This window comes from Periophthalmus magnuspinnatus, chromosome 23 (assembly GCF_009829125.3).
Source record: "Periophthalmus magnuspinnatus isolate fPerMag1 chromosome 23, fPerMag1.2.pri, whole genome shotgun sequence".
Taxonomy (NCBI): Eukaryota; Metazoa; Chordata; class Actinopteri; order Gobiiformes; family Gobiidae; genus Periophthalmus; species Periophthalmus magnuspinnatus.
The window spans coordinates 19,233,882-19,254,200 of NC_047148.1; the positions used below are offsets into that span (position 1 = coordinate 19,233,882).

At 40.1% G+C, this 20,319-nt stretch overlaps 1 protein-coding gene across 1 annotated transcript in view; it reads right to left on the bottom strand.

The window, feature by feature from the left end:
* fibcd1b (fibrinogen C domain containing 1b) overlaps positions 1 to 20,319 on the bottom strand; it is a 124,655-nt gene that overhangs the window by 38,366 nt on the left and 65,970 nt on the right. The window contains exon 6 of the mRNA XM_033990252.2: positions 13,524 to 13,620. Coding sequence (XP_033846143.1) covers positions 13,524 to 13,620 — 97 coding nt within the window. The remainder of the gene's footprint in view (positions 1 to 13,523; positions 13,621 to 20,319) is intronic.

Sequence of the window (20,319 nt, forward strand, 5' to 3'; positions counted from 1 at the left end):
ACTTGCACAGTAATATAAGGCAACACAGTGATCTAAATACAGTACGTGTTAGCAGTTAATACCCCATAAAATGAAAATATCCTCTCTTTAAGCGTGCCAAATGTAACTCTTACTTAAGCAATAAAGTAATTCAAAATAAACATTCAGTTCGATTTAAAAAAAGCTAAACTTCCACCACATTTCCAATAGAGCCCCACGCACCATCTCAGATTTATATGTCTTTATTACCCAAATGCAGCTATCGTTATTCAGTTAATTTCATCGTCTCGCTTTTATTCAATCATAACTTCTTGTAAAACGCCATCACAATATATTCCCGCTCTTGTAACAGTTAATACCATTTTCAACCTATTCCATTCCACTTTAATAACACTGCTGGCTTTATTGCATTCACCCAAACACTATTTTTCAACTGTGCTTGAGAATTTCTATCTTTTTTAGTATATCCATCACACTCTCTAAAATCCAATGTGGCTTGTGGAGTGTGTAGATCCTGATGTGTGGACAGTGTGTTCCGAGACTGAAGAGGAGCGAAGATGAATGGCGCTCCCTACTGCGCGTCTCTCCCTGCTTCTCTAAGCCCTGAATAGTTCCACTGGCGCTGGGGGACTTAATTGCCACAGACTCATTGATCTGGAGGAACATGGCGCTGACTCCAGCCATAGAAAAGAAATAAAGATACTAGGGTGTGCCAGTGTAGAGAAGAAAGATGGAGGGTATAAAGGGAGCGGGAGAAACACAATTACACCGTACACCGGCTAATGCACTGAGGCTTTGAACACTAAAGCTGTCCAGGGGAGCCGGGGATGTTTTTTGGGGGGCTTTTGGCTCTGTCATCCCATCACCGGAGCTCCATCCTGTTTTTATCATTGGTGTTTGTTGGGAGGTGGTGAAATGTAATTATGAAATGCCTAGTATCGGAATAAACACGGAGAGAAAGAGACGGAGAGGAGTTTCGCTTTAGCAATAGCACGTTTTATTAAAGGGAGTGTATTCTGTAATCGATTCGAATGAGATTTTGATCATGTTTTGACGCATTCGCTCATGATTCGCTTATCCAGAGCTGTATTTCGATTGATAATCTTGAGGCTTGAGTGCAACCTATTCCAATCTCGTCCCACTTCTCTGTATTTATTTGGTGTTTATGTAAAAAAAAAAGCATCCTTAAAGAGCTTGGTCACATGGGACGAGCTCAGAGTAGAGTTGCTGCCTCTCCACGTCGAAAGGAACCCGCTGAGCATCCTGGACGTCTTCCCTAGAGAGGTGTTCTGGGCATGTCCCACCGGAAACAGACCCCCGGGGAACACCTAGGACACGCTGAAGGGACTACGTGTCTCTCGGCTGGCCTGGGAACGCCTTGGGGTCCCACTGGAGGAGCTGGAGGACGTGTCTGGAGTGAGAGACGTCCGGGAGTCCCTGCTTAGACTGCTGCCCCCGCGACCCGGCTCCGGATAAGCGGAAGAAAATGTACGGATGGATAAAAAATGCAGACTCTGGACATAAATGGTCGGTTCAAAAATGTCACACAGCCCTTTTTCAGTAATAAAAAACTATGGGAATCCTCTGCTTCCTATCGTGACGTATCAGAGTTATAAATGTGCCATTAAACAGAGGATGAAGAGTATTTAGATTATAACCTGACGACAAAAAGACGTGATAGTTTCTAGTAACCAACATAACAACTGCTCATATTCTTGCTCATTTCACAATCTCACTACAGCGAACCCTCTGTTTTTTAATATCCAGTGACAGCCGTGATCTGTACGCATACTTTTTCTAACTATAGGCTTTTCGAGAGTATCATTCATCAGGTTGGTTTGAATTAATGTGATGTATTAAACATGCGGCTCGACGGACTCCGCGTTTACCCTGAGTTAAACAGATCCGTGAGTCACAGTCTTGGTATTTCACTTTTACCCCTCATAAATCTATAAAGTATATTTCCGCTCAGATATATTCAGTCTGCACAGCAACAACGAAGAATCATTCACGAGGAGTAGCATGTAATTGTGGTCTGACATTGTAGCACTTTGCTTCTGAAAAGGGATCTGGATCTGAAAGAACTGTAAAAGAAAGTAATGGTGTCTGTAGGTTTTCGCAGTGTTCAGGTGCAGGGTTATTCAAGTCCTGCATTGTACTTTTCTATTATATATAAACTGGAAGAGTGGGACTTGATAAAAGACACACTGTATAAAATGTATACATCTTTTGAAGGAAAAAGTTGCTAAACCAGAACCACTGTACGAAGCAGAAACCTTAGCGCGGCAATCAATAGGCTTTTTATGCTAAAAATAGACATACAAAGCTGTTAAATTGCTTACTGTACTCCCAGGCGGTGCGCTGTGCTCTTCTCACTCTACTTTACAATGTGGCAAGGCCCTTACTTTGCTCATAGAGTGACGCTGGCAGCCTGTCAAACCTCCATCTCCCAGATTATAGTCATTCCGCTCCCCCTGCACCTCGGCTCACGCGTTCACTGTCAGGTAACCATACACACGTGCAAATATATCATTCCGCGCGCCTCGCCTGTCTATAATCGCCTGACCTCACGCGTACGCACACATAACGCGCCGTAGGTAGGTTACGTAGGCGGCGCTGCTCGTAGGCGGTTCGTAGATGTGGTTAATACCGTCTTTTATCTCGCCGAGGTGCGCGCAATGTGACAGAGTGACAAAAGAATCAGAGTTTTTTTCGCCTTGTCTATTCCTCCTCGTGGCAGCGGCGGGTGTATCTTTAATAAGGCGGCATGTGAAATCAGAGCAGCTGCAGGCAAAGAGGACAAGTTCCGCGCAGAACAGACACACGGGTCTCATTGTGTGCCCCTCTCCTGCACCAGCGCTTCTGCAAAAAATAAAAAAAAAATCTGAAGATAGCAGAAAATGTGACAACCCCGAAGCGTCGCCAGTAGAAAGTGCGTATCCAAGTGGTTTAGGGACAGAATAAATATTACAATTTAACTGTAGCGTTGAGTTGGCTTGGCGAGGTTTATCTTTATGTTTTTATTGTTTTATTCAAAGTAAATGTGGGTGTACAGTTGGGTATGGATGTATACAACAAGGCAGCTGTCAACGTTTCACTTAAGAGCGTGTCATGGTTACTTTTTTAGTCTGTAATAAGCACATAGTATCAAAATATGAACTACTTCTACTATATCTGTAATGAAATAACGAATGGGTTATAATAAAGCGCAGTACAGAACCTAGTAGTTGTATGAATTATAGGTGGAGTAAATACGGTTTCCAGTCAAAAATTGAAGTAAATATAGGTCGGTAGGCAGTATAAGCAGTAGATTTCACTTTACAACAGGCCTACTCCACATTTCAAACTCATTTCTGTCTCTAAAACGCCTGAGAACACTATCGCTACAGGACGTTATTGTAACTGATTCCTGGCTCCGTACTGTAATAATGAGAAGAGGATGTATTGTCACTGGTTTGGCTCTGATGCGTATTTGATTGAAGCGAGGCAGATTCATTTGTGCGCTCAGCAGGATGAGTGCAGGGTGAGCGCTTTGACTGTACGGAACATCCAGGACGTGCCATTATTGAGATTAACCATGCATGGACAATAGCCCATTCGTCCAAATACCATAACAGCCAGTAAACCTCTGTAGTAGTCTCGTGAGATGCAGTCTATTCATTCATAAACGGCTACAGCCCCGCGGTCGTATTTTAAATGATACTAAAACACCTCCATTACACTCCGACTCTCTGACCTCAAGCATCAACCGGAGAAGTGACAGGAAAGAGACAGATATGTCACGAAAACAAGGCGACGATCCATAACGTGCTCATCTTCATATCCTCCAGGCCTCTGCCCAAAGCTGTTTTTAAGAAAATAAACCCACTTTTGTATTCTCCAGCTGGCTTTATACGCTTGAGTAACACTATTTGCATCTTTGTTTTTAAATGAAAACAGTCCATAAGGTCTAATGTTGGTTGTTTTCTGCATGATTCTGAAGAGGAACAACTGTATATTGCACAATATTCCAACATACAATTAGGCTGTACCAACAAATGCATGTATCTTTAGGAAGGTTTTGGGAATGTCTCAATAAATGTAAATGTAAAATATATAGACACTGACAAAGTAACACATGATATGGTGCCACACTGCCTCATGTTAACCCAAACATTTTGCAAAGAGGGCCAGATTTGGTGATGTGAAAATGTTTGTGGGCCGACCATTCAGCCTGATCATTCTTTCAACCATTAATATTAAATGCAAATCAACTATTTAATTATTGTTTACTTTTTATTGCAAATGGATCTGACCTTTCAAAAACAAAATGAATGTAAAAAAGTAAACATTTAAACTGTGGTGTTGATAATCACAATAAAATAAATTCACTGAGATTTTAGAATTTATTCACCTCAGAAGGCAAACAAATAACCTGCACTAATGTGAAGAGTGAAACTGAGATCTGGACTGTAGTAAATAAAATAGGTCTGGCTCAAAAACGGTGGTTTTGATGCACAAAATGTCACACAGTTCTTGTTAAAGTTCATAACCAAGAATATCTTCTCACACAAATATGTCGAACCAAACAAACTCAGCATTTTCTTAGCAAAGGTTTGAATTTCTTTAAACCTGTCTTCATCCCGTTGCCGATAAAACTCAGCGAGCTTGAACATGTTTATTTTACACTGCTCAACAGCGCTGACGGGCCACACATAATTATTTTTATTCCAGAGGCTGCGGCCAGTGGATATTTGTACATGGGCCGCAATTGGCTCCCGGGCCACACTTTGGATACGCCTGTGTTAACCCACTGTGTAAAGGTGCATTCATAAAATACTAATATAATACGATTTTCTACACTCTCAAGGCTTGTGCCCATGTTATGCTGCTATTTTCTACCTCTAAGCATTTTATTTTATCTTTAAGCATATCTTTTTTAACTTTGTGCATGCCCTTATTTGTATTTATTCAGTGTTTTTATGTTGCACTTTATCACCGAAGTAAGTTCCTAGTCTGTGAGCTGTGTTGACCGACGATGGCAATAAAAGTCTTCTGATTCTGATTCTGAAGACAGTAAAGACCTGACTCGGTGTGTAATCAAGAATCCAAGGTCCAAACTTTGATCACATCCGAGTAATCATTTGTCGGATGTCTTTAAATGCTACACGGGTACAGTTTGCTTCTGCGGGTAAAGTCTTTGCGCCTCCTTCGTCTTCACGCGCCGCTAGAGTCGTGCTGATTGCATGAATGAGTGTCGGACAGATGGGACTGCGTGATCGATGGGTCAAACGATTTCCTCGAGAGCGTGTGTCATCGCGGGACCTCAGCGTGGAGGTGGGTCTACCATCTGGGCGACGGGACACACGCGGGGACTTCACTTTTCTATGTGCTCCATGACGAGGGGCCGCTTTTGACGAACTTTCATCCGCAGAACGCCATTAGGATTTGGAATGAGAAAAAGATAGAACCCATTTTCAGTCTTATTTTTTCGGTTATTACCTTGCAAGACGCCACCATTTTATTTTTATTTTTTTTATTTTTTGCACGATGCCACCCTTTTATATTTTTGTCACATCTTGGTAGCAACATGTTCTTGGACCGTGCTACCAGCTCTCAGCCCCGCACACATATCCAGCGTCTGTATTCGTGAAAAGGCTTTGTGAAGCCCTCTTGCGTCTAATCCGAGAGGGGCTGTGTGATCTCATGACCAAAGCCTCACAGGGGGCAGATCCCTGTGCTTCCCTTTAATACCATATGACAGTGTATTTCTGCCTGCTGTGGACTTTCTCCGTGTGTTTCTACCGCAGACATTTGGCGTAAGAAAATCTCCTCGTTACTGTAAATGTAAAGATCGGGATGGGAACGGCGTCTAAGCGACATCCGCACGGTTTCAGATGTTTATTCACGTGAGGCGTTAAAAAACCTGAAGCAAAATCTGTGAATAAAGATCAAATAATACGTTGTTTTTGCAATATAATAGAGCTACAATATGTGTTTTTCTAGTGTATTGTGCTGTATTGAAATCCCTTAATCTGTTTGCTTTCTCGTATCAAATTGTGAACGATTGTGCGAAACAAAAAAGGGAAGACTCCTGCGGTGAGCAAATAGCTTGGGGTTAATCACAAACCTGAACGTGAGGGCACCATCAGAAACCCTGACTGATGAAAAGAAGGATCCTGTCTCCCATTATTTCTCAGATGCACCGGATTTAACTAATGAAAGAAAAGTGCTTCTGCCAAACTCACCCCGCACTTTTGCCACCGCCATAAATTTTGTGTAATTTGCTGCGTATAATGAAAATATATTGAAGGTGTTGTCATTGTGTTGGACGGTAATAGCGTTCGTCTAAAGATGAATGAGTTACAACCAAAAAGGGGCGTGTATAAACCACAGCCGCAGGGATTAAGAACGATTTAAGATTAAAAGTAAAGACACAAAGTTGGACCGAATCCATTATAGCTGGAGAATCAACAAAAGTTTAATTTGTAATTGTGGAAGCTAACAAAAGGAGAATTGCATTTAGAGATATTGATTCAAACGTTAATGCTCCAATGATTAATGAAATTGAGTGCTTCTCAAAAGAAAAAGTGTTTCTCAGGAAGTAAAACCAAAACAGACCTTGAGTAAACTCTGATCAGCAACCCTTCATGAGTAAACTGTTTGCTGCCTATTGTGCAATAAAATTCAATTTCGGTCAAATCAAAAACCAAATAATGTGCAGAAAGCAGCCAGCTGACAAACACAATCCTGCGCTACAATGACAGACACATACAGAAATGGTATGTTCTAACAATAAACGGAACATAAACATGACACGCTTGAAGTTAATACCGTTCTAACTCTTTGAATCACACTCTTACACATTTACAATACTGTGTAACTGCAGGTTCTTTGCTTTATTTAAGGCATGAGGCGACAAGCACAGGACCCAACGACCCAACACAGCCCCCAACTCTTTGAATCACATTTAAAAACACATGTGTAACTGCGAACGAGGCTTAAATCCTCCGTTTTGTCCAAGACATGAGGCCACAAACACAAGACCCAAGAAAAGCAACGTCAGGACCCTACACAACGCATCAACGCAGTATTTTCAGTTTGATCAGCAACAACTAAAAGCAGAGCTGAGCGAGAGAGAGACACCGGGGGTAGTGTAGACTGGAGGTTCAAGTGGATTGCAAAAACAACAACCCATTAGCGCTAAACACTGCACAGTTAATGGACAAGACTGTTGACCACTCAACTCACGCTTAACGCCTTTTTCAGAGCAACTGTTCTCCACCTAACCACATCCCAACTACAGTGAGTAAAATAAACCCTGTGCAATTTACTGTGCGTGAGGTTAGAGGAGGAAGAGGCACGTTCGTACTTATGTGAGGTGGATGAAGACATGTGGACTGGTCAGAGCGAGGAGCAAATCACCAGTGTTTGGGTTTGTTGGGAAATACTCTGAGGTATTTTCACCGTAGTCATAATACTACTGATAATAATAATAATAAAAATAAATCAATAATAATAATAATAATACAAATAAATTAAGAAAACAAAGAAAAAATAAAGAAAAATATAAAATAAAAATATAAAATAATAAAAAAATAATAATACATAAATAAATAATAATAGATAATAAAGAAAATAAACAAATAAATAAAGAAAATAAAAATAAATAAATATTAAAAAATAAATAAATAAAAACATAAAATAAAAAAAATAAAAAAAGAAAAATAAAGAAAGAAAAATATAAAAGAATAAAAATAAAATAAATAAAAAATAAATAAATAATAAATAAATAATCTAACTGGAATGAAACTGGGTCAAAGTTCTGTTACATAAACCATGAATAAAATAGGCCTTAACTTAAACACGAATCCAAACAGGATTACATCAGGACTAAACCATGAGTAAACTAGGTGAAATCATGATATAACTTCTACAACTATACAACTACAACTCGGCCTACTATTTCAAGGTGACATTACGTGTATTTCAGACTACTACCTGTTCATGTTTTTTTAAGAATCGCAGCTGTCCAAGTCAAAGCCTTGAACTCAACATGACACTCATTTACATCAAAATGAATACTTTCTGCTTTTTTAATACAACGCAATGTGTAGAAATGTAATGGGCCATCTGGAAAAGTGGGTTAGCTTCTTTGGGACAGCATTAAACCGTTTGATAACCTACATTACATGCAGACACGTCCTGTCAGCTCTGCCACCCAGGTGTCTAATAGATTTGATGGTGACAGTGGAATTGCCTTGGCCTACTTTTATACTCTTATTACCGGCCCCATTGGGAGAGATTATTCAGCAGTGTGTTGGTTTTTCTCAGAGATACGCACAGCATGCTTCGTTTTACTTCTTTTTTCTGGTCACTGTGTCAACATGCTTATTAGCCAGCACAAATAAGAAATGAGAGGCAGCATGTGGCATTTTCGACTTGACTGAGGGGAGGAATAGAGAGCCTGCTATCAACAATACTTAACTATGTGGTTGTGCTAAAAACTGCACTAACTCTTCACGATTTTGCCATGTAATACCTATTTTTTATCATAAGTGATGAGTCATGAGCCACAAGTAAGTATGTGAACAACATTTAAAAGACAAGAACATGGAATTGATTCTGTTCTAAGCTTTAATTTTTATATAAACATACTTCAATTTAATTCAACTTATTATTGCAAAGCTCAAAATCACAGCAGCCGTCGCCTCTTAGAGCCCCTGGTAATGTTCTTGTCTCTTTTTGTGCCCATTAATGATGACTACAACAAGAAAACATTTTTTTAACATTCAAATATAATCATTACATTATAATCATACAGTCATCTTGCAGTAAATTTTCTTTCCTTTAAGATTTCTCCTTAAGGTTGTAACAAATTTTCATGTAGCAGTTAGAGGTAGAACCAGACGTTTACATACAATATAGAGATTTTTTTTTTTTTCACTGTCTGACATGAAATCAGACAAAACTTTTCCTGTTTTAGGTCAATTAGGATTAACAAAATATTTTTATTTGCTAAATGCCATAATGAAGTTAGAAGTTTACATACAGTAAGATTATTCTGTCTTATTATTAATATTTATCATTTATTATTATTAATATTTATCATTATTATTATTATTATTATTGTTGTTGTTATTATTGCTGTTATTATTATTATTATTATTATTATTATTACTTTTTTTTTCTTCCCATCTATATTCTCTATACCTTCCTTTCTCACTTTCGAATGACTAGTACTAGCACTCTCCTGTCCCATTGGCACCTTACCCACCTCCAAAATCACGGAAATGTCACACACACAGGTACACACACACACACACACCCACACACACATCACACACACACAACACACTTAAAACACATACTTGTCACATACAATTGTAAATAGCTGTTACGTCTACAAATCACGTTATGTCTTGTATGTTTTATCACCACTGTCACTATTGTATATGTATGGTCACTATGTATGTATGTTTTGCATTAAATAAATAAATAAATAATAAAAAAAGAAGATTACTGTGGCTTTAAAGGACTGATGACGTCTTGTCTATGGAAGCTTCTGATTCTGATGAACTCAACATCTGAGTTACTTAGAGTCACACCTGTGGACGTGTTTAAAGGCAGAGATGAACGTGCTTTGGTCTGAAATGTGCAGATCAACCCCAAAAAACAAAAGCAAAAGACTTCGTGAAGATGCTGCTGAAGCTGCTAAGAGTCTGTCATTACCCACAGTGAAACGAGAACTGTACCGACATGGGCTGAAAGGACACGCTGCAGGAAGAAGCTGTTACTCCAAAAGATGAAAAATACAAATAAATGAGATAAAAATGAAAGAGCCACATTACATTTTGCAAATGTGCACAGGGATAAAAACAAAAAAGTCACGGTTTTGGAGTGTCCATCAAGTCCTGATCTCAGTACTAATGAAAATGTACAGACAGACCTTAAAAAAACGACCTACAAATGGCTCAGTTACACCAGTTTTGTCAGGAGAAATGGGCTAAAATTCCTGTGAACTATTGTGAGAAGCTTGTGGAAGAATATATCCAAAACCTAAGTCATACTTTTTGAGCCAGTGGTACCAAATACTAATGAAATCTATGTAAACGTCTGACTTTGTAGTAAGTAAATCATGAAAATTTGTCATAAAAATAATCTAAAATAATCCAAACTGATCTAAAACGGGAAAATTTTAGTCTGATTTCATGTCAGACAGTGAAAAAAGGCATATGTGTCTTTTTATACATGTAAATATGTTTCAGTTGTACATATGTTTTACCCAGTTCTTCGTGACACAGTCCTTTTGTATCTCAATAACTCGAATCTGCTCTCTATCCTAACTTCTTCTCAGCTTCAGACGTCACAATCCATGACTAGAATAACGTCAAATGTATATATGAGTAGGCAAGTACCTGCATTTGTAATATAGATTAGTCTGGCCGGAGCCGGGTACACAGCTGCAGGGAACATGAATCCATTTTTCATTTGTGCCTTGAGGGTAATCGATGATGGGGATGACGAGACAACAGCACGCGCAGAACGAGCCGTGCAGCTTTGGAAACCGGGCTCATTCACATTCACTCAGTTAAATCCAGACCTCTCCATATTCCTGACATGTTCCAGCGCGGCTCTGCAGGGAGATGGAGGCGCTACACTTTATAATGGCCCCGGGTCAACACAAAGACCTACATATCTATTAATGCACATGAATGGAGAAAATACCACATGCGTTTCATCGGCTTTTCTGGCTATTCCGACGCGGTAAAGGACATTTCAGGCAAACGTACTAAAGCAGCACCTTTAAACTTTAAAGTGCTTTTTAAGTTCAAGCCAATGTGCTTTTATTGTTCATGTATGTGGTTGGAGTTTGCTGATGTTATCTCCGCCACTGCATGTCCGTGACCTTCACCTCCGCCGACACAGAAATAGATTTCAAGCTCCAATTACTCCAGTCTGATCCTGGGCAAAGAGATTTTTTAGGATTCAACATCTCAGTCACATAAATATAAGACATTCGCTCCTGTAAAAGCTACGAAATAATGTAAACGCGAACATCTTTGTGTCGTTCCTGACGTTAATAAAATCGGTTTGACGAGATAAACGGCGCTGGGATAACGCAATGAGTCAGTGCGGGTTGGGCAGATGACCTGTCGCTTTGTACAGTTCGTAGTTTTACTTCATTAGAACATTATGGACTTTTGATCTATAGGGAAACGACAAACGCACAAACGAACAAAGTCATTAATCCAACACGACTAACACTAACGAAAAGGACTATTTGCATGATTATAATTGGATAACAGGCTTCTACAACAACGCAACTGACTCTTTTTTAAAATTGTATACATAAATACTATCACACTTTGTTACTTTACGTTACTATCACACGTGTGTACTCCATAGACTCTAATCAGAAAGAAACTTGCCTCCCGCTGGTGTCTAACGACCACAACGTCCAAATAAATCAGTCCCATGTGCTGCGTTATTGCTTTAAGTGGAATGTTCCGTGTTACATCAGACGTACATTTTACTGCTATTGTTTTTTTTTAGGCAATTTTGAGCAATAAAACACCTGTCTTTGATTATTCAGACAGGTTTTAAGCCACACTGTGTAGCGTTCCAGGCACAGCAATGATATCTCCATTGAAAAAAAAGACAAGTATATTATAGTACAGTCCACTTTTAAAGCCACGTAAATGAAATAATCTTTTAGTGACTTTTTGTGCGCGTGTATTTTGGTCCGTTTAATAAAAGGCCTGTGCGAGGTTGAGAAATTTGGCTTTTGAATGGTGATAATTTCACAGCTGAATACATTTCTGGCAGTCTTTTATTTCTGTCAAACTGGCGAGATATGTATTATGTCAACTTGAGGCGCGCAAGAAAGGAAAAAAGCGTGACAGTTTTCATAAAAAATCAAACGGCGCAGTGATTAAGTGCACTCGTGTACCTTTTAACGGCCATTTTAATTATGCATTTGAAGCTTGAGGACCGTTCAAATGTAAAAGGAAACAGCGGGTACAGTAAGTGGTCGGAGTTTTGTTTGTACTTTTCATGTTTAGACGGGTGAACGCTGTTGTTGTGTCATTTAACCGACCTTTGCCCATGAATATATGTACTACTTTAATGACTTTCAAGAAACAAAGCTACTAAATGACACCAAACCCTTAGTACAGCTATATCGTGGTTCACCTTTCGCGGTTTTGCTGTTTCGCTGATTTTTTGGTGCAATTTTAGATGCTTTTTTACAGCGTTTGAGCGTGCATTGTGTTCTGCGTCCTCGGAAAAAGACGCCTGCATCAAGGGGTTTAGCGGAAAAAGGCGTGGTCAGAGGAACTGTGAAATACGCGTGAGTCACTATTAATAATTTCTTGTGTGTTCAACCTCGTAGGATGATCATTAAAATTAAATGTATTACAGTATTTTTAAAAGCTAGCATTTTTATTTACAGTACAGGAAAACGTTTGTTGGGCGAAAACAAATGTACAAAGAAATATACAAAGGTTTGAACTTTGAAAGTGTTTAAACGAGAGAGAAATGTGACAAAATGTTAATGCCTGTGTGAGAAAAGTGTATAAAGTGTGTGGTGAGGGGTTTTACAGCACAACGCAAATTTTTAGAAGAAGAAGAACGGCATGTAAGAACAGCAACAATGCAAAAATGTTCAACTTAGAATATTTTTAAGAGTTTAGAATGTTCAGAATATTTCTTTTTTATTTATTTTTTTATAAAGGCATGTGTCTCCTGCTCCGGTCTGTAGCTCTTCACACGAGACACATTGTTCCAAGAGACACAACTGTTGTTTCTCATTTTGTTTTTACATATCAGGCACTTAATAAATAGTTTTTTCCAAATAATTATTCAAATGTTTTATCAAAATATTAAAACGTCCACATATGAGGACATTCGTTCTACATCACTTTTCTCAGGAACTACATAATGTAAAAAGATAATTATTTGTTTTTAGACTCATCAGGTCCAATCAGCCCAAATAACAAAGAGAAATTAATAAAGTACGTCACGCAAGAGCTCGGGTCTCAGGAGGTTAAAACATGTATAATAACTGTAAAAATAAAGCTGAGTAATTTGTGGATTTCGTCTATCGCGGGTTATTTTTAGAACGTAACCACCGCGATAAACGAGGGACCACTGTATCGTACGATAATGACCAATGTTCGTGAGGAATTATATCCACAAACAGACTTAAACTGATCTTATAATTGCGTTGCTTGTATGCTCCTAAGATCTTATTACGCCTTGAGATTCTGCTAAGTGAAGTGACAACGCCTGAAGTGTTGTTATGCAATGTCACAGCTTGGTTAGAAAGCATTGACGTAGCTACAGAACGATTGCACTGGGACAAAAAACTACCTCCACGAACCAGCGTAGCGTAGAATCATCATCAGATCTTTCATAGCGTAGGTCAATCAACAACATTTCGGGTTAGTTATGATAAAAAAAGTTGAACAAACGTGAAAGAAAACCACAATTTTGGTCGTTTGAATCACATAATCAACCTGCGTTTCTTTTCACAACAACGTATTGGTGCGTTTAACACTTACCGAGCCAGTGTTCTCCCGTGATCTTCCCGAACCCTTCCCTGTACGACTCCCATCCTCTGAAGAAGTTGACCGAGCCGTCCTCCCTGCGCTGGATCACCTGGAGAGGCAGCAGATGCGGGCACAGAGGTCAAAGGTCATATCAGTTTCATTTGTGTAAGTATCATCATCCTCCTCTTCCTCCTCCGCTCGCCCGTGACTCACTATCTCTCTCCAAATCCCACTGGCTGCTTTGCTGCTGTGCTCATCTCCAGCAAAACTAAATGAACTCATAAATGCTTGCTCTTTCACAAATGAATAATGCAAACACTCTTCCCCACTAAAAAGGCAATTTGTCGGAAGCTAATAAAAGGAATCCATTAAATCTTGACTGACTTTGAATCAAATCATCGCACAATCTGCATACTTGATTGAAATCCCAGAAAAAAAAGGGGAAATATATTCATAATACAATAATCCTAAATGCAGACGGAGATGAAATGCCTTTTTTCTTTGTTCGTGGGAATTGTGGGAGTACGATAAAGTGTTGATGCGTGGAGATATTAAGCGAGCGGCCTCTCAACACTTTCAATGTTAGAAACAAAGAGAATATTTGCATAAAGCTCATTTATTTTTGATACATACTTCTGCGCATGCGAACGGATCCGTATTAATCCTCACCATAAAACATGTCGTCCACTGAAAACGCTGACTCTAAACGTGCGCCGCTCAAGATGAATCAAAATGAGAAGCGTATTTGCGAGGAGGAAATGGACCTGCAGCGTGAAGTCTCCTCTCCACTGTGGAAATGAGGGTTTTGTTCATCATTCTTAATCTCCGAACGCACCATCAGAGCCCAGATGGCACCTGTCACAGCGGCTCTTAGGAGAAGCCGCCCCAAAATGTCTCCAGACTCGCCGTTTTCAGCTCCGTAACCGTCCTCATTACAATCGATGATCGCGTTATCGTCAAGATTACGCACATTTCTCCGTCTTTTTCTTTAAAACGAACATTATATTTGCAGTGATGTGTAGTTTTTTTTTGATAGAAATGTAAGAATTCTACTTTCTCAATGTCAATTCTGTCTCTGCTCTCATTGGCCACGGTCTGTAAAAGCTGCGGGTATCGTCTTGTTGATACGGTACACAGTCTAACGCCAGGGTCAAAGCACCTTGTACGAAATGAAACAACGGGGATTTGAAACAGTTGCTCCGCGAGTCCTTCAAAAGCTTTAGTCCTTATGCTGCCAGACTGTCCTATCTGTCACTCTGCCTTGTCTAAAAACACTACGGTATTTACTCTGGAGTTGAACTTAATCTCGTTTTACTGGACTTTACTGGACGGTTGAGCCGGTTCCTTCTACGAAACCAAGCGGAGGGACGTGCCGCTCACTTTAGATGTTCTTATATCATTCAAAACAAACGTACAAATCATTTTAGTTCGTATTATTTTTATCAGGATACGTTGCCACACTCACACGTCTTCGTAAAATATTGTAAAGCTGTTTGGTTTTTATCCGTGTGTGCAATCTGAGTCTAAAACATTTCCTTTTCATAATTTACATTTTTGGCAGTGCTAAAGCCAATATGTCATTGTCAGTGAAAGTATCTACAGCCAGGGTACAATGTTTACTGTTAAATGAAAAAAAAAATAGGTCTGGATGTGGGAAAGCCCTTTCTTAACCAAGGGAAATGATGTGTCTAGTGCTGTATGTTCCCGTAGTAGATACACCCACACACTCTGTGAACTCTGGGGTCAGCCAACAATTAAATCTGGGAAATGCTCTCCACTCTCACCAGGCCAGAGCAGAGCTAACCCTAATCTGAAGTGAACTGCTGCTGCTAATCTGCCAGTACTCTGAGGAGCTTCTTCCACACACACACATACGTACACACACAGACGCACACATACGTACACACACAGGGGAGCACAGTTACATGTGCTGCTCACAGGATTCAGCAGGCGACTCAACTGTGAGAAAAACTGCTAAACACTATATTTAGAGCGACATGGAGTTCACAAGTGTTTGAATGAATTTAAGGCTGTGTCCTGCTAATTCTATAAAAACACCACAATGGAAAACAAACATTATAGTCTAGGGCAGCAGCAGCTCAACAGAAAAGGCTGCAAGTGATTCAAGCACAGTGAACTATGGAATATTTACATTGGACATGTGGACGCTGAGGGAGACGCCCGTCCTATGAAAGTGAGGATTTGTAAGAAGCAAAAGGAGAACCTGTGAAATGACAGGAGGACAAATGTATGTACTGCATGAGTGTCTGGAAAAGGGGGCGACAGTGGCTCAGTGGTTAGAGTGCTGGTCCCCCAACCCGATTGGAGGATCGAGTCCCGCTCGGACCAAGTTCTGTCATTGTGTCCTTAGGCAAGACACTTCACCCACATTGCCTAGTATGAAAATGGTGTGTGCTCGAATGATAGGTGGTGGTCGGAGGGGCCGATGGCGCAGATTGGCAGCCTTGCTTCTGTCAGTATGCCCCAGGGCAGCTGTGGCTACAATAGTAGTTTACCATCACCAAGTGTGGAAATGAATGAATAATGGCTATAGTGTAGAGCTTTGAGAGGCTTTGAAAAGCTCATTACAAGTGTAAGCCATTATTATTATTATTAAAAGTGAGGCACAGGAGACAAAGGTGAGGCAAAAGTGACACAAAGACAAGGCAAAAGTGAGGAAAAGGTGAGAAAAAGGAAGCAGCAGATGATACGAGAGATACATATTGAATTCTCTGTTATATTTACACACAAATGTTATTTTCAATCAAATTAGAAATCCACTTGGGCTTAACATTTTGTCATTCCTGGACTTTTGTTTAATCAATAAGAGAAGTGTCCTTCTCTGGCAGCGGACCGTGACCGGCCATACACCCAAACAGCAGAGTGCAGCTTGACAGCTCCTGACCTTGACAGCACAAGTTTGATGTGGCGTCTGCCCTGTGGCCATGCAGCCCAAGAAAGGATTTTCTAGGACATGTGTGGAAGCTCTGTCTGTCGGACGGTGTTTGTGCTGGTGCTCACCATGGACTGTAAGCCAGGTGACACAGACAGTTGCACTGGTAAAGGGCTTATTTACTCCTACTGCCCGGAGTCCATAGACTAATATCAGCACATCTGATCTGTTTAAATGCACTGGCAGCTCAGCTCATGGGCCACTTTTTTCTGTACAGACACAAACATAGAAGAGCTCTTTGACTGATAAACCTGTTCTTCTTTCCTTTTGGCTTTTCATATCTGGAATCACCCTGGCAAAACCATGAGGGCATCTCCATTTTTATTCTAGCAGTTTTTGTTTTTTTTATGGCCTTATTAAAACAACCTTCTCCCTTAACAGCTCAAGTCACCAAACTGAAGTAAACCTCTGGGGAAACTCTTATGAGGTATTTGTGGTCAGCCTTTGCCGTTGTATCAATAGCACTGCATGGAAGAAGCAGCAGCACTTCTGTATTGTCAAAATATTAGTCTTGATTTGTGTACAGCTCTACAAAAAAAAGATCATGCACTGCCAGCAGCTAAGATCAACTTACAGCATTACTTAAAAAAAATACATCCCTTCTTTATTGTACACACTTGTCAGATAATTTTGCAGTCCTATGTGGTACAGGGGATTAAATATTTATCGTATATTGACACAATCACCATGGAGACCTACATTATTTAGTCCAGTGTGCTGCGTGCCGCCTGTCACAGATCAAACTCCGCCACCTCACCGCGCTTCATACGACAAAAAGAACAGCAGCATCTGTGCCACAAACCAGGAGACATTAATTTGATTTATTTGGACTTAAATTTCACGTCACCCTCACACTTCACCAACACTTTCTCTGTATTGCAATGTTTCTTACTTTTACAGCTCCTAGGTAATTAATTCTTTATACAAGCTGTTCTACATGCTCCACAAAGCCTAAACAACCCACTTCTCTCAGGATCCCGTTGGAGATTTACCACCAAAGCAGGAAATATTTACAGACCGAGAGCATCAGGAGGAATTGCTAGAATGTGAAACAGTCTTTGCTGTTTTGTGGGGGGAAATAGATGTTTGTTGATTCTTAATGAATACACTTGTGCACGGGGGTTTGAAGCAGAAACCTAAATTAGTCTTAGAACAGGAAAAATGAACGTAGACCATACTTAAGTTTCTATTATTTTCAGCTCTAAAGAAACGTCACCGGCCATTTCATGTGTTTACGTGTTTGCATTAGGCCTCGGAAATACAGCAGAATAATAACAAAAAACAAAAAACGCACTATTTATCGCTAATCCAGGACGTTCTACGCTTAAGCTAACACTCTTAAATTCAAGTTTGGTTCATGCTCTGATGACGTAAGGCTGACGTTGTTTAAATCTTATCGTACACCAGTTTCCAAAGGCTGCAGGTGGCTTATAAAGACGCTTTATGGGTGCGACGGAGGAGGCCACGACGGACTCATGCACATGTGTCAAACGCAAGGCCCGGGGGCTAAATGCGGCCCGCCACGTCATTTTATGTGGCCCGCGACAAGGTAAATTAAAATGACAGTTTATCCGGACATACATATTTTTTACATCTATGCAAATTTGAGGGTATTTTGCTGATCTGGCCTTCGGTGAAATTGAGTTTGACATCCTTGGACTAGTGTGATCGTTTGTCAATGCACAAGTGAACGCTCGGCAAAAACTTTAACGCACGCTGAATAAGTCTGAAAATGAAGTAATGTCACTCACAAACATAAAATTCCAAGATGTGGAGACACTACTATGGCTGTTTTTTTTGTTTGTCTCGTCACTGCACTTCTCGTTTTTAAAAATGGACCATGACTTCGGAATTAAGATGAATTTAATTGAATATTAAGCTAAAAACGCAACCTGGCAACGCGTCTCTACCCGTGTGGCAGGAGTTTACACGTGCTACATTACGTTTTGTCGATTTGCAAAGTGACGTCCTGTCCCTTCCACATATTTTTGAACAGAAGCGCGCGTTAACCCTTACGCTACACGCCGTGATTCACTTTCATAGAGCGCTGTGGCGAGTATATGAGCCCTGTGAGTCTCTATAGCACCACCCATTTGTTATTGCTATTCGACTGTCTTCATCTGGCACCCTGAGGCTTCGCGGGATATAGACTCATGAATCAGGCGATGTTTCTGCAGGTGGATCTTCTCACACGTATGTTGTGTGGTTTTTGGGGCAGAGCTAACATTGCGACACGTACAAACTCGTGTAAAAAAGAGCGGATGTGTTTTACTCGTGGAAAGTAGCGAACACTGGCGCTGGAGGTATGGCGCTGTAGGTACAACAAATCATGCAAATCATGTTTTTTTGGGGGGGGTTTGTTTTGTTTTTTCACGTTGTTTAGCTTGTTAGCCATGTCTCATTAAATGTATTAACACATATGGTTAATTGGACAGGTTTATCTATTATTATCAGCGTACGCAGTTCAGCTTCCTGTTTAGTCTTAATACTGTTTATTACAATTCAAAATGAGATCATATTTTGTTTGTAATGAAAGGCAACAGGGTATGGGTGTCAAAAACTGGAATCATAACAGAGAAAAATGGAAAAAAGGAAATATACTGTGCCTAAGTGTATGGAAAAGAATGAGTACTGTGAATTAGTGTTTTTATTTGCACATTTTTGTATTTAAAAGTACTGATAAGAGTACTAGTAAAGGACTAGATCATGGGTATCCAAAGTTTTTTTTCACCGAGGGCCACATACTGAAACATTTGAAGCAGACACAGGTTTGACATTTGAGACATTTTACCTTTAAAAAGACTTGGAAGATGATTTTTAGGTCTGTGTCTCAATGCAATGTGATGGTATTCAGGTTATAGAAGTAGAATCGCTTCAATTTGTAGTAAAAAAAATACTTCCTGATGAATCGGGCCAGTTTAGTAGGACGCGTGAGGGCCGACAAAAATCGGTCTGCGGGCCGCATTTAGCCCCTGGGCCGTAGTTTGGACAACCCTGGACTATATCAACAAAAAGTACTAGTTAAAAGACCAGATCAGTAATGACAAATACTTAATGATACCGAGTGTGTTGTACATTTGGGAGAACTTTTTCGAGCAACCTGACTGTTTCTTGTTTTTGCTTAGAACGCCACATTTATGATTTACACAAATAATCACAACATCACCAAGTAGCTGTATTAGAAAAGAGAAAAAATGCTGTATTTATTTGTTCAAAACGCAACACACGCTTTTCATTTCTGGTCACAATGCAGTGTTGTCAAAATGCCTTCAAAAATGTTTTTCAGAGGCAAAAACATTTACACTGTGCATTGTTGAGCACAATATAGCCAGAGTCCACACTTTTTTTTTTCTTTTTTGCAACAGTGAGATGCAGTGCAGATAAAATCCTTTGAGGGATACAGGGCAACTTTCGCTTGTGTTAGCAGCCGCTCTATGGATTTACTATTGACAGATAAAGACTTGTTGTGTTTTCCCCTCGACAATCAAAGCAGCTCTGGCCTTGTCACCTCCTTTTGTACTTCCAGCGTCTATTCTCAACTACCTGCAGGTGAATCCAGGTTACTTCTAGAGTAATACACATAAACCAATTTCAGGAATTACAGGGGCGGCTTCACAATGACAGCCAAGTCGCTTAACGGTGTGATCTCTAATGGCTAGCTCTCGCAACACATGCTAAAAGGCACCATCGCATTAAAGTGCCTGTAATCTCAGCAGTAGATGAAGGCTACTTAACATGCCGCCTTAAGCTCTTCAGCAGGCTTTCTGTCAACAGAGCAGCGCACAGGCGGACCAGACCAGAACACAGGGGGAAAGGCGTAGCAGGAGTAGCGTCACAGGCACTTTGAAGCTGATT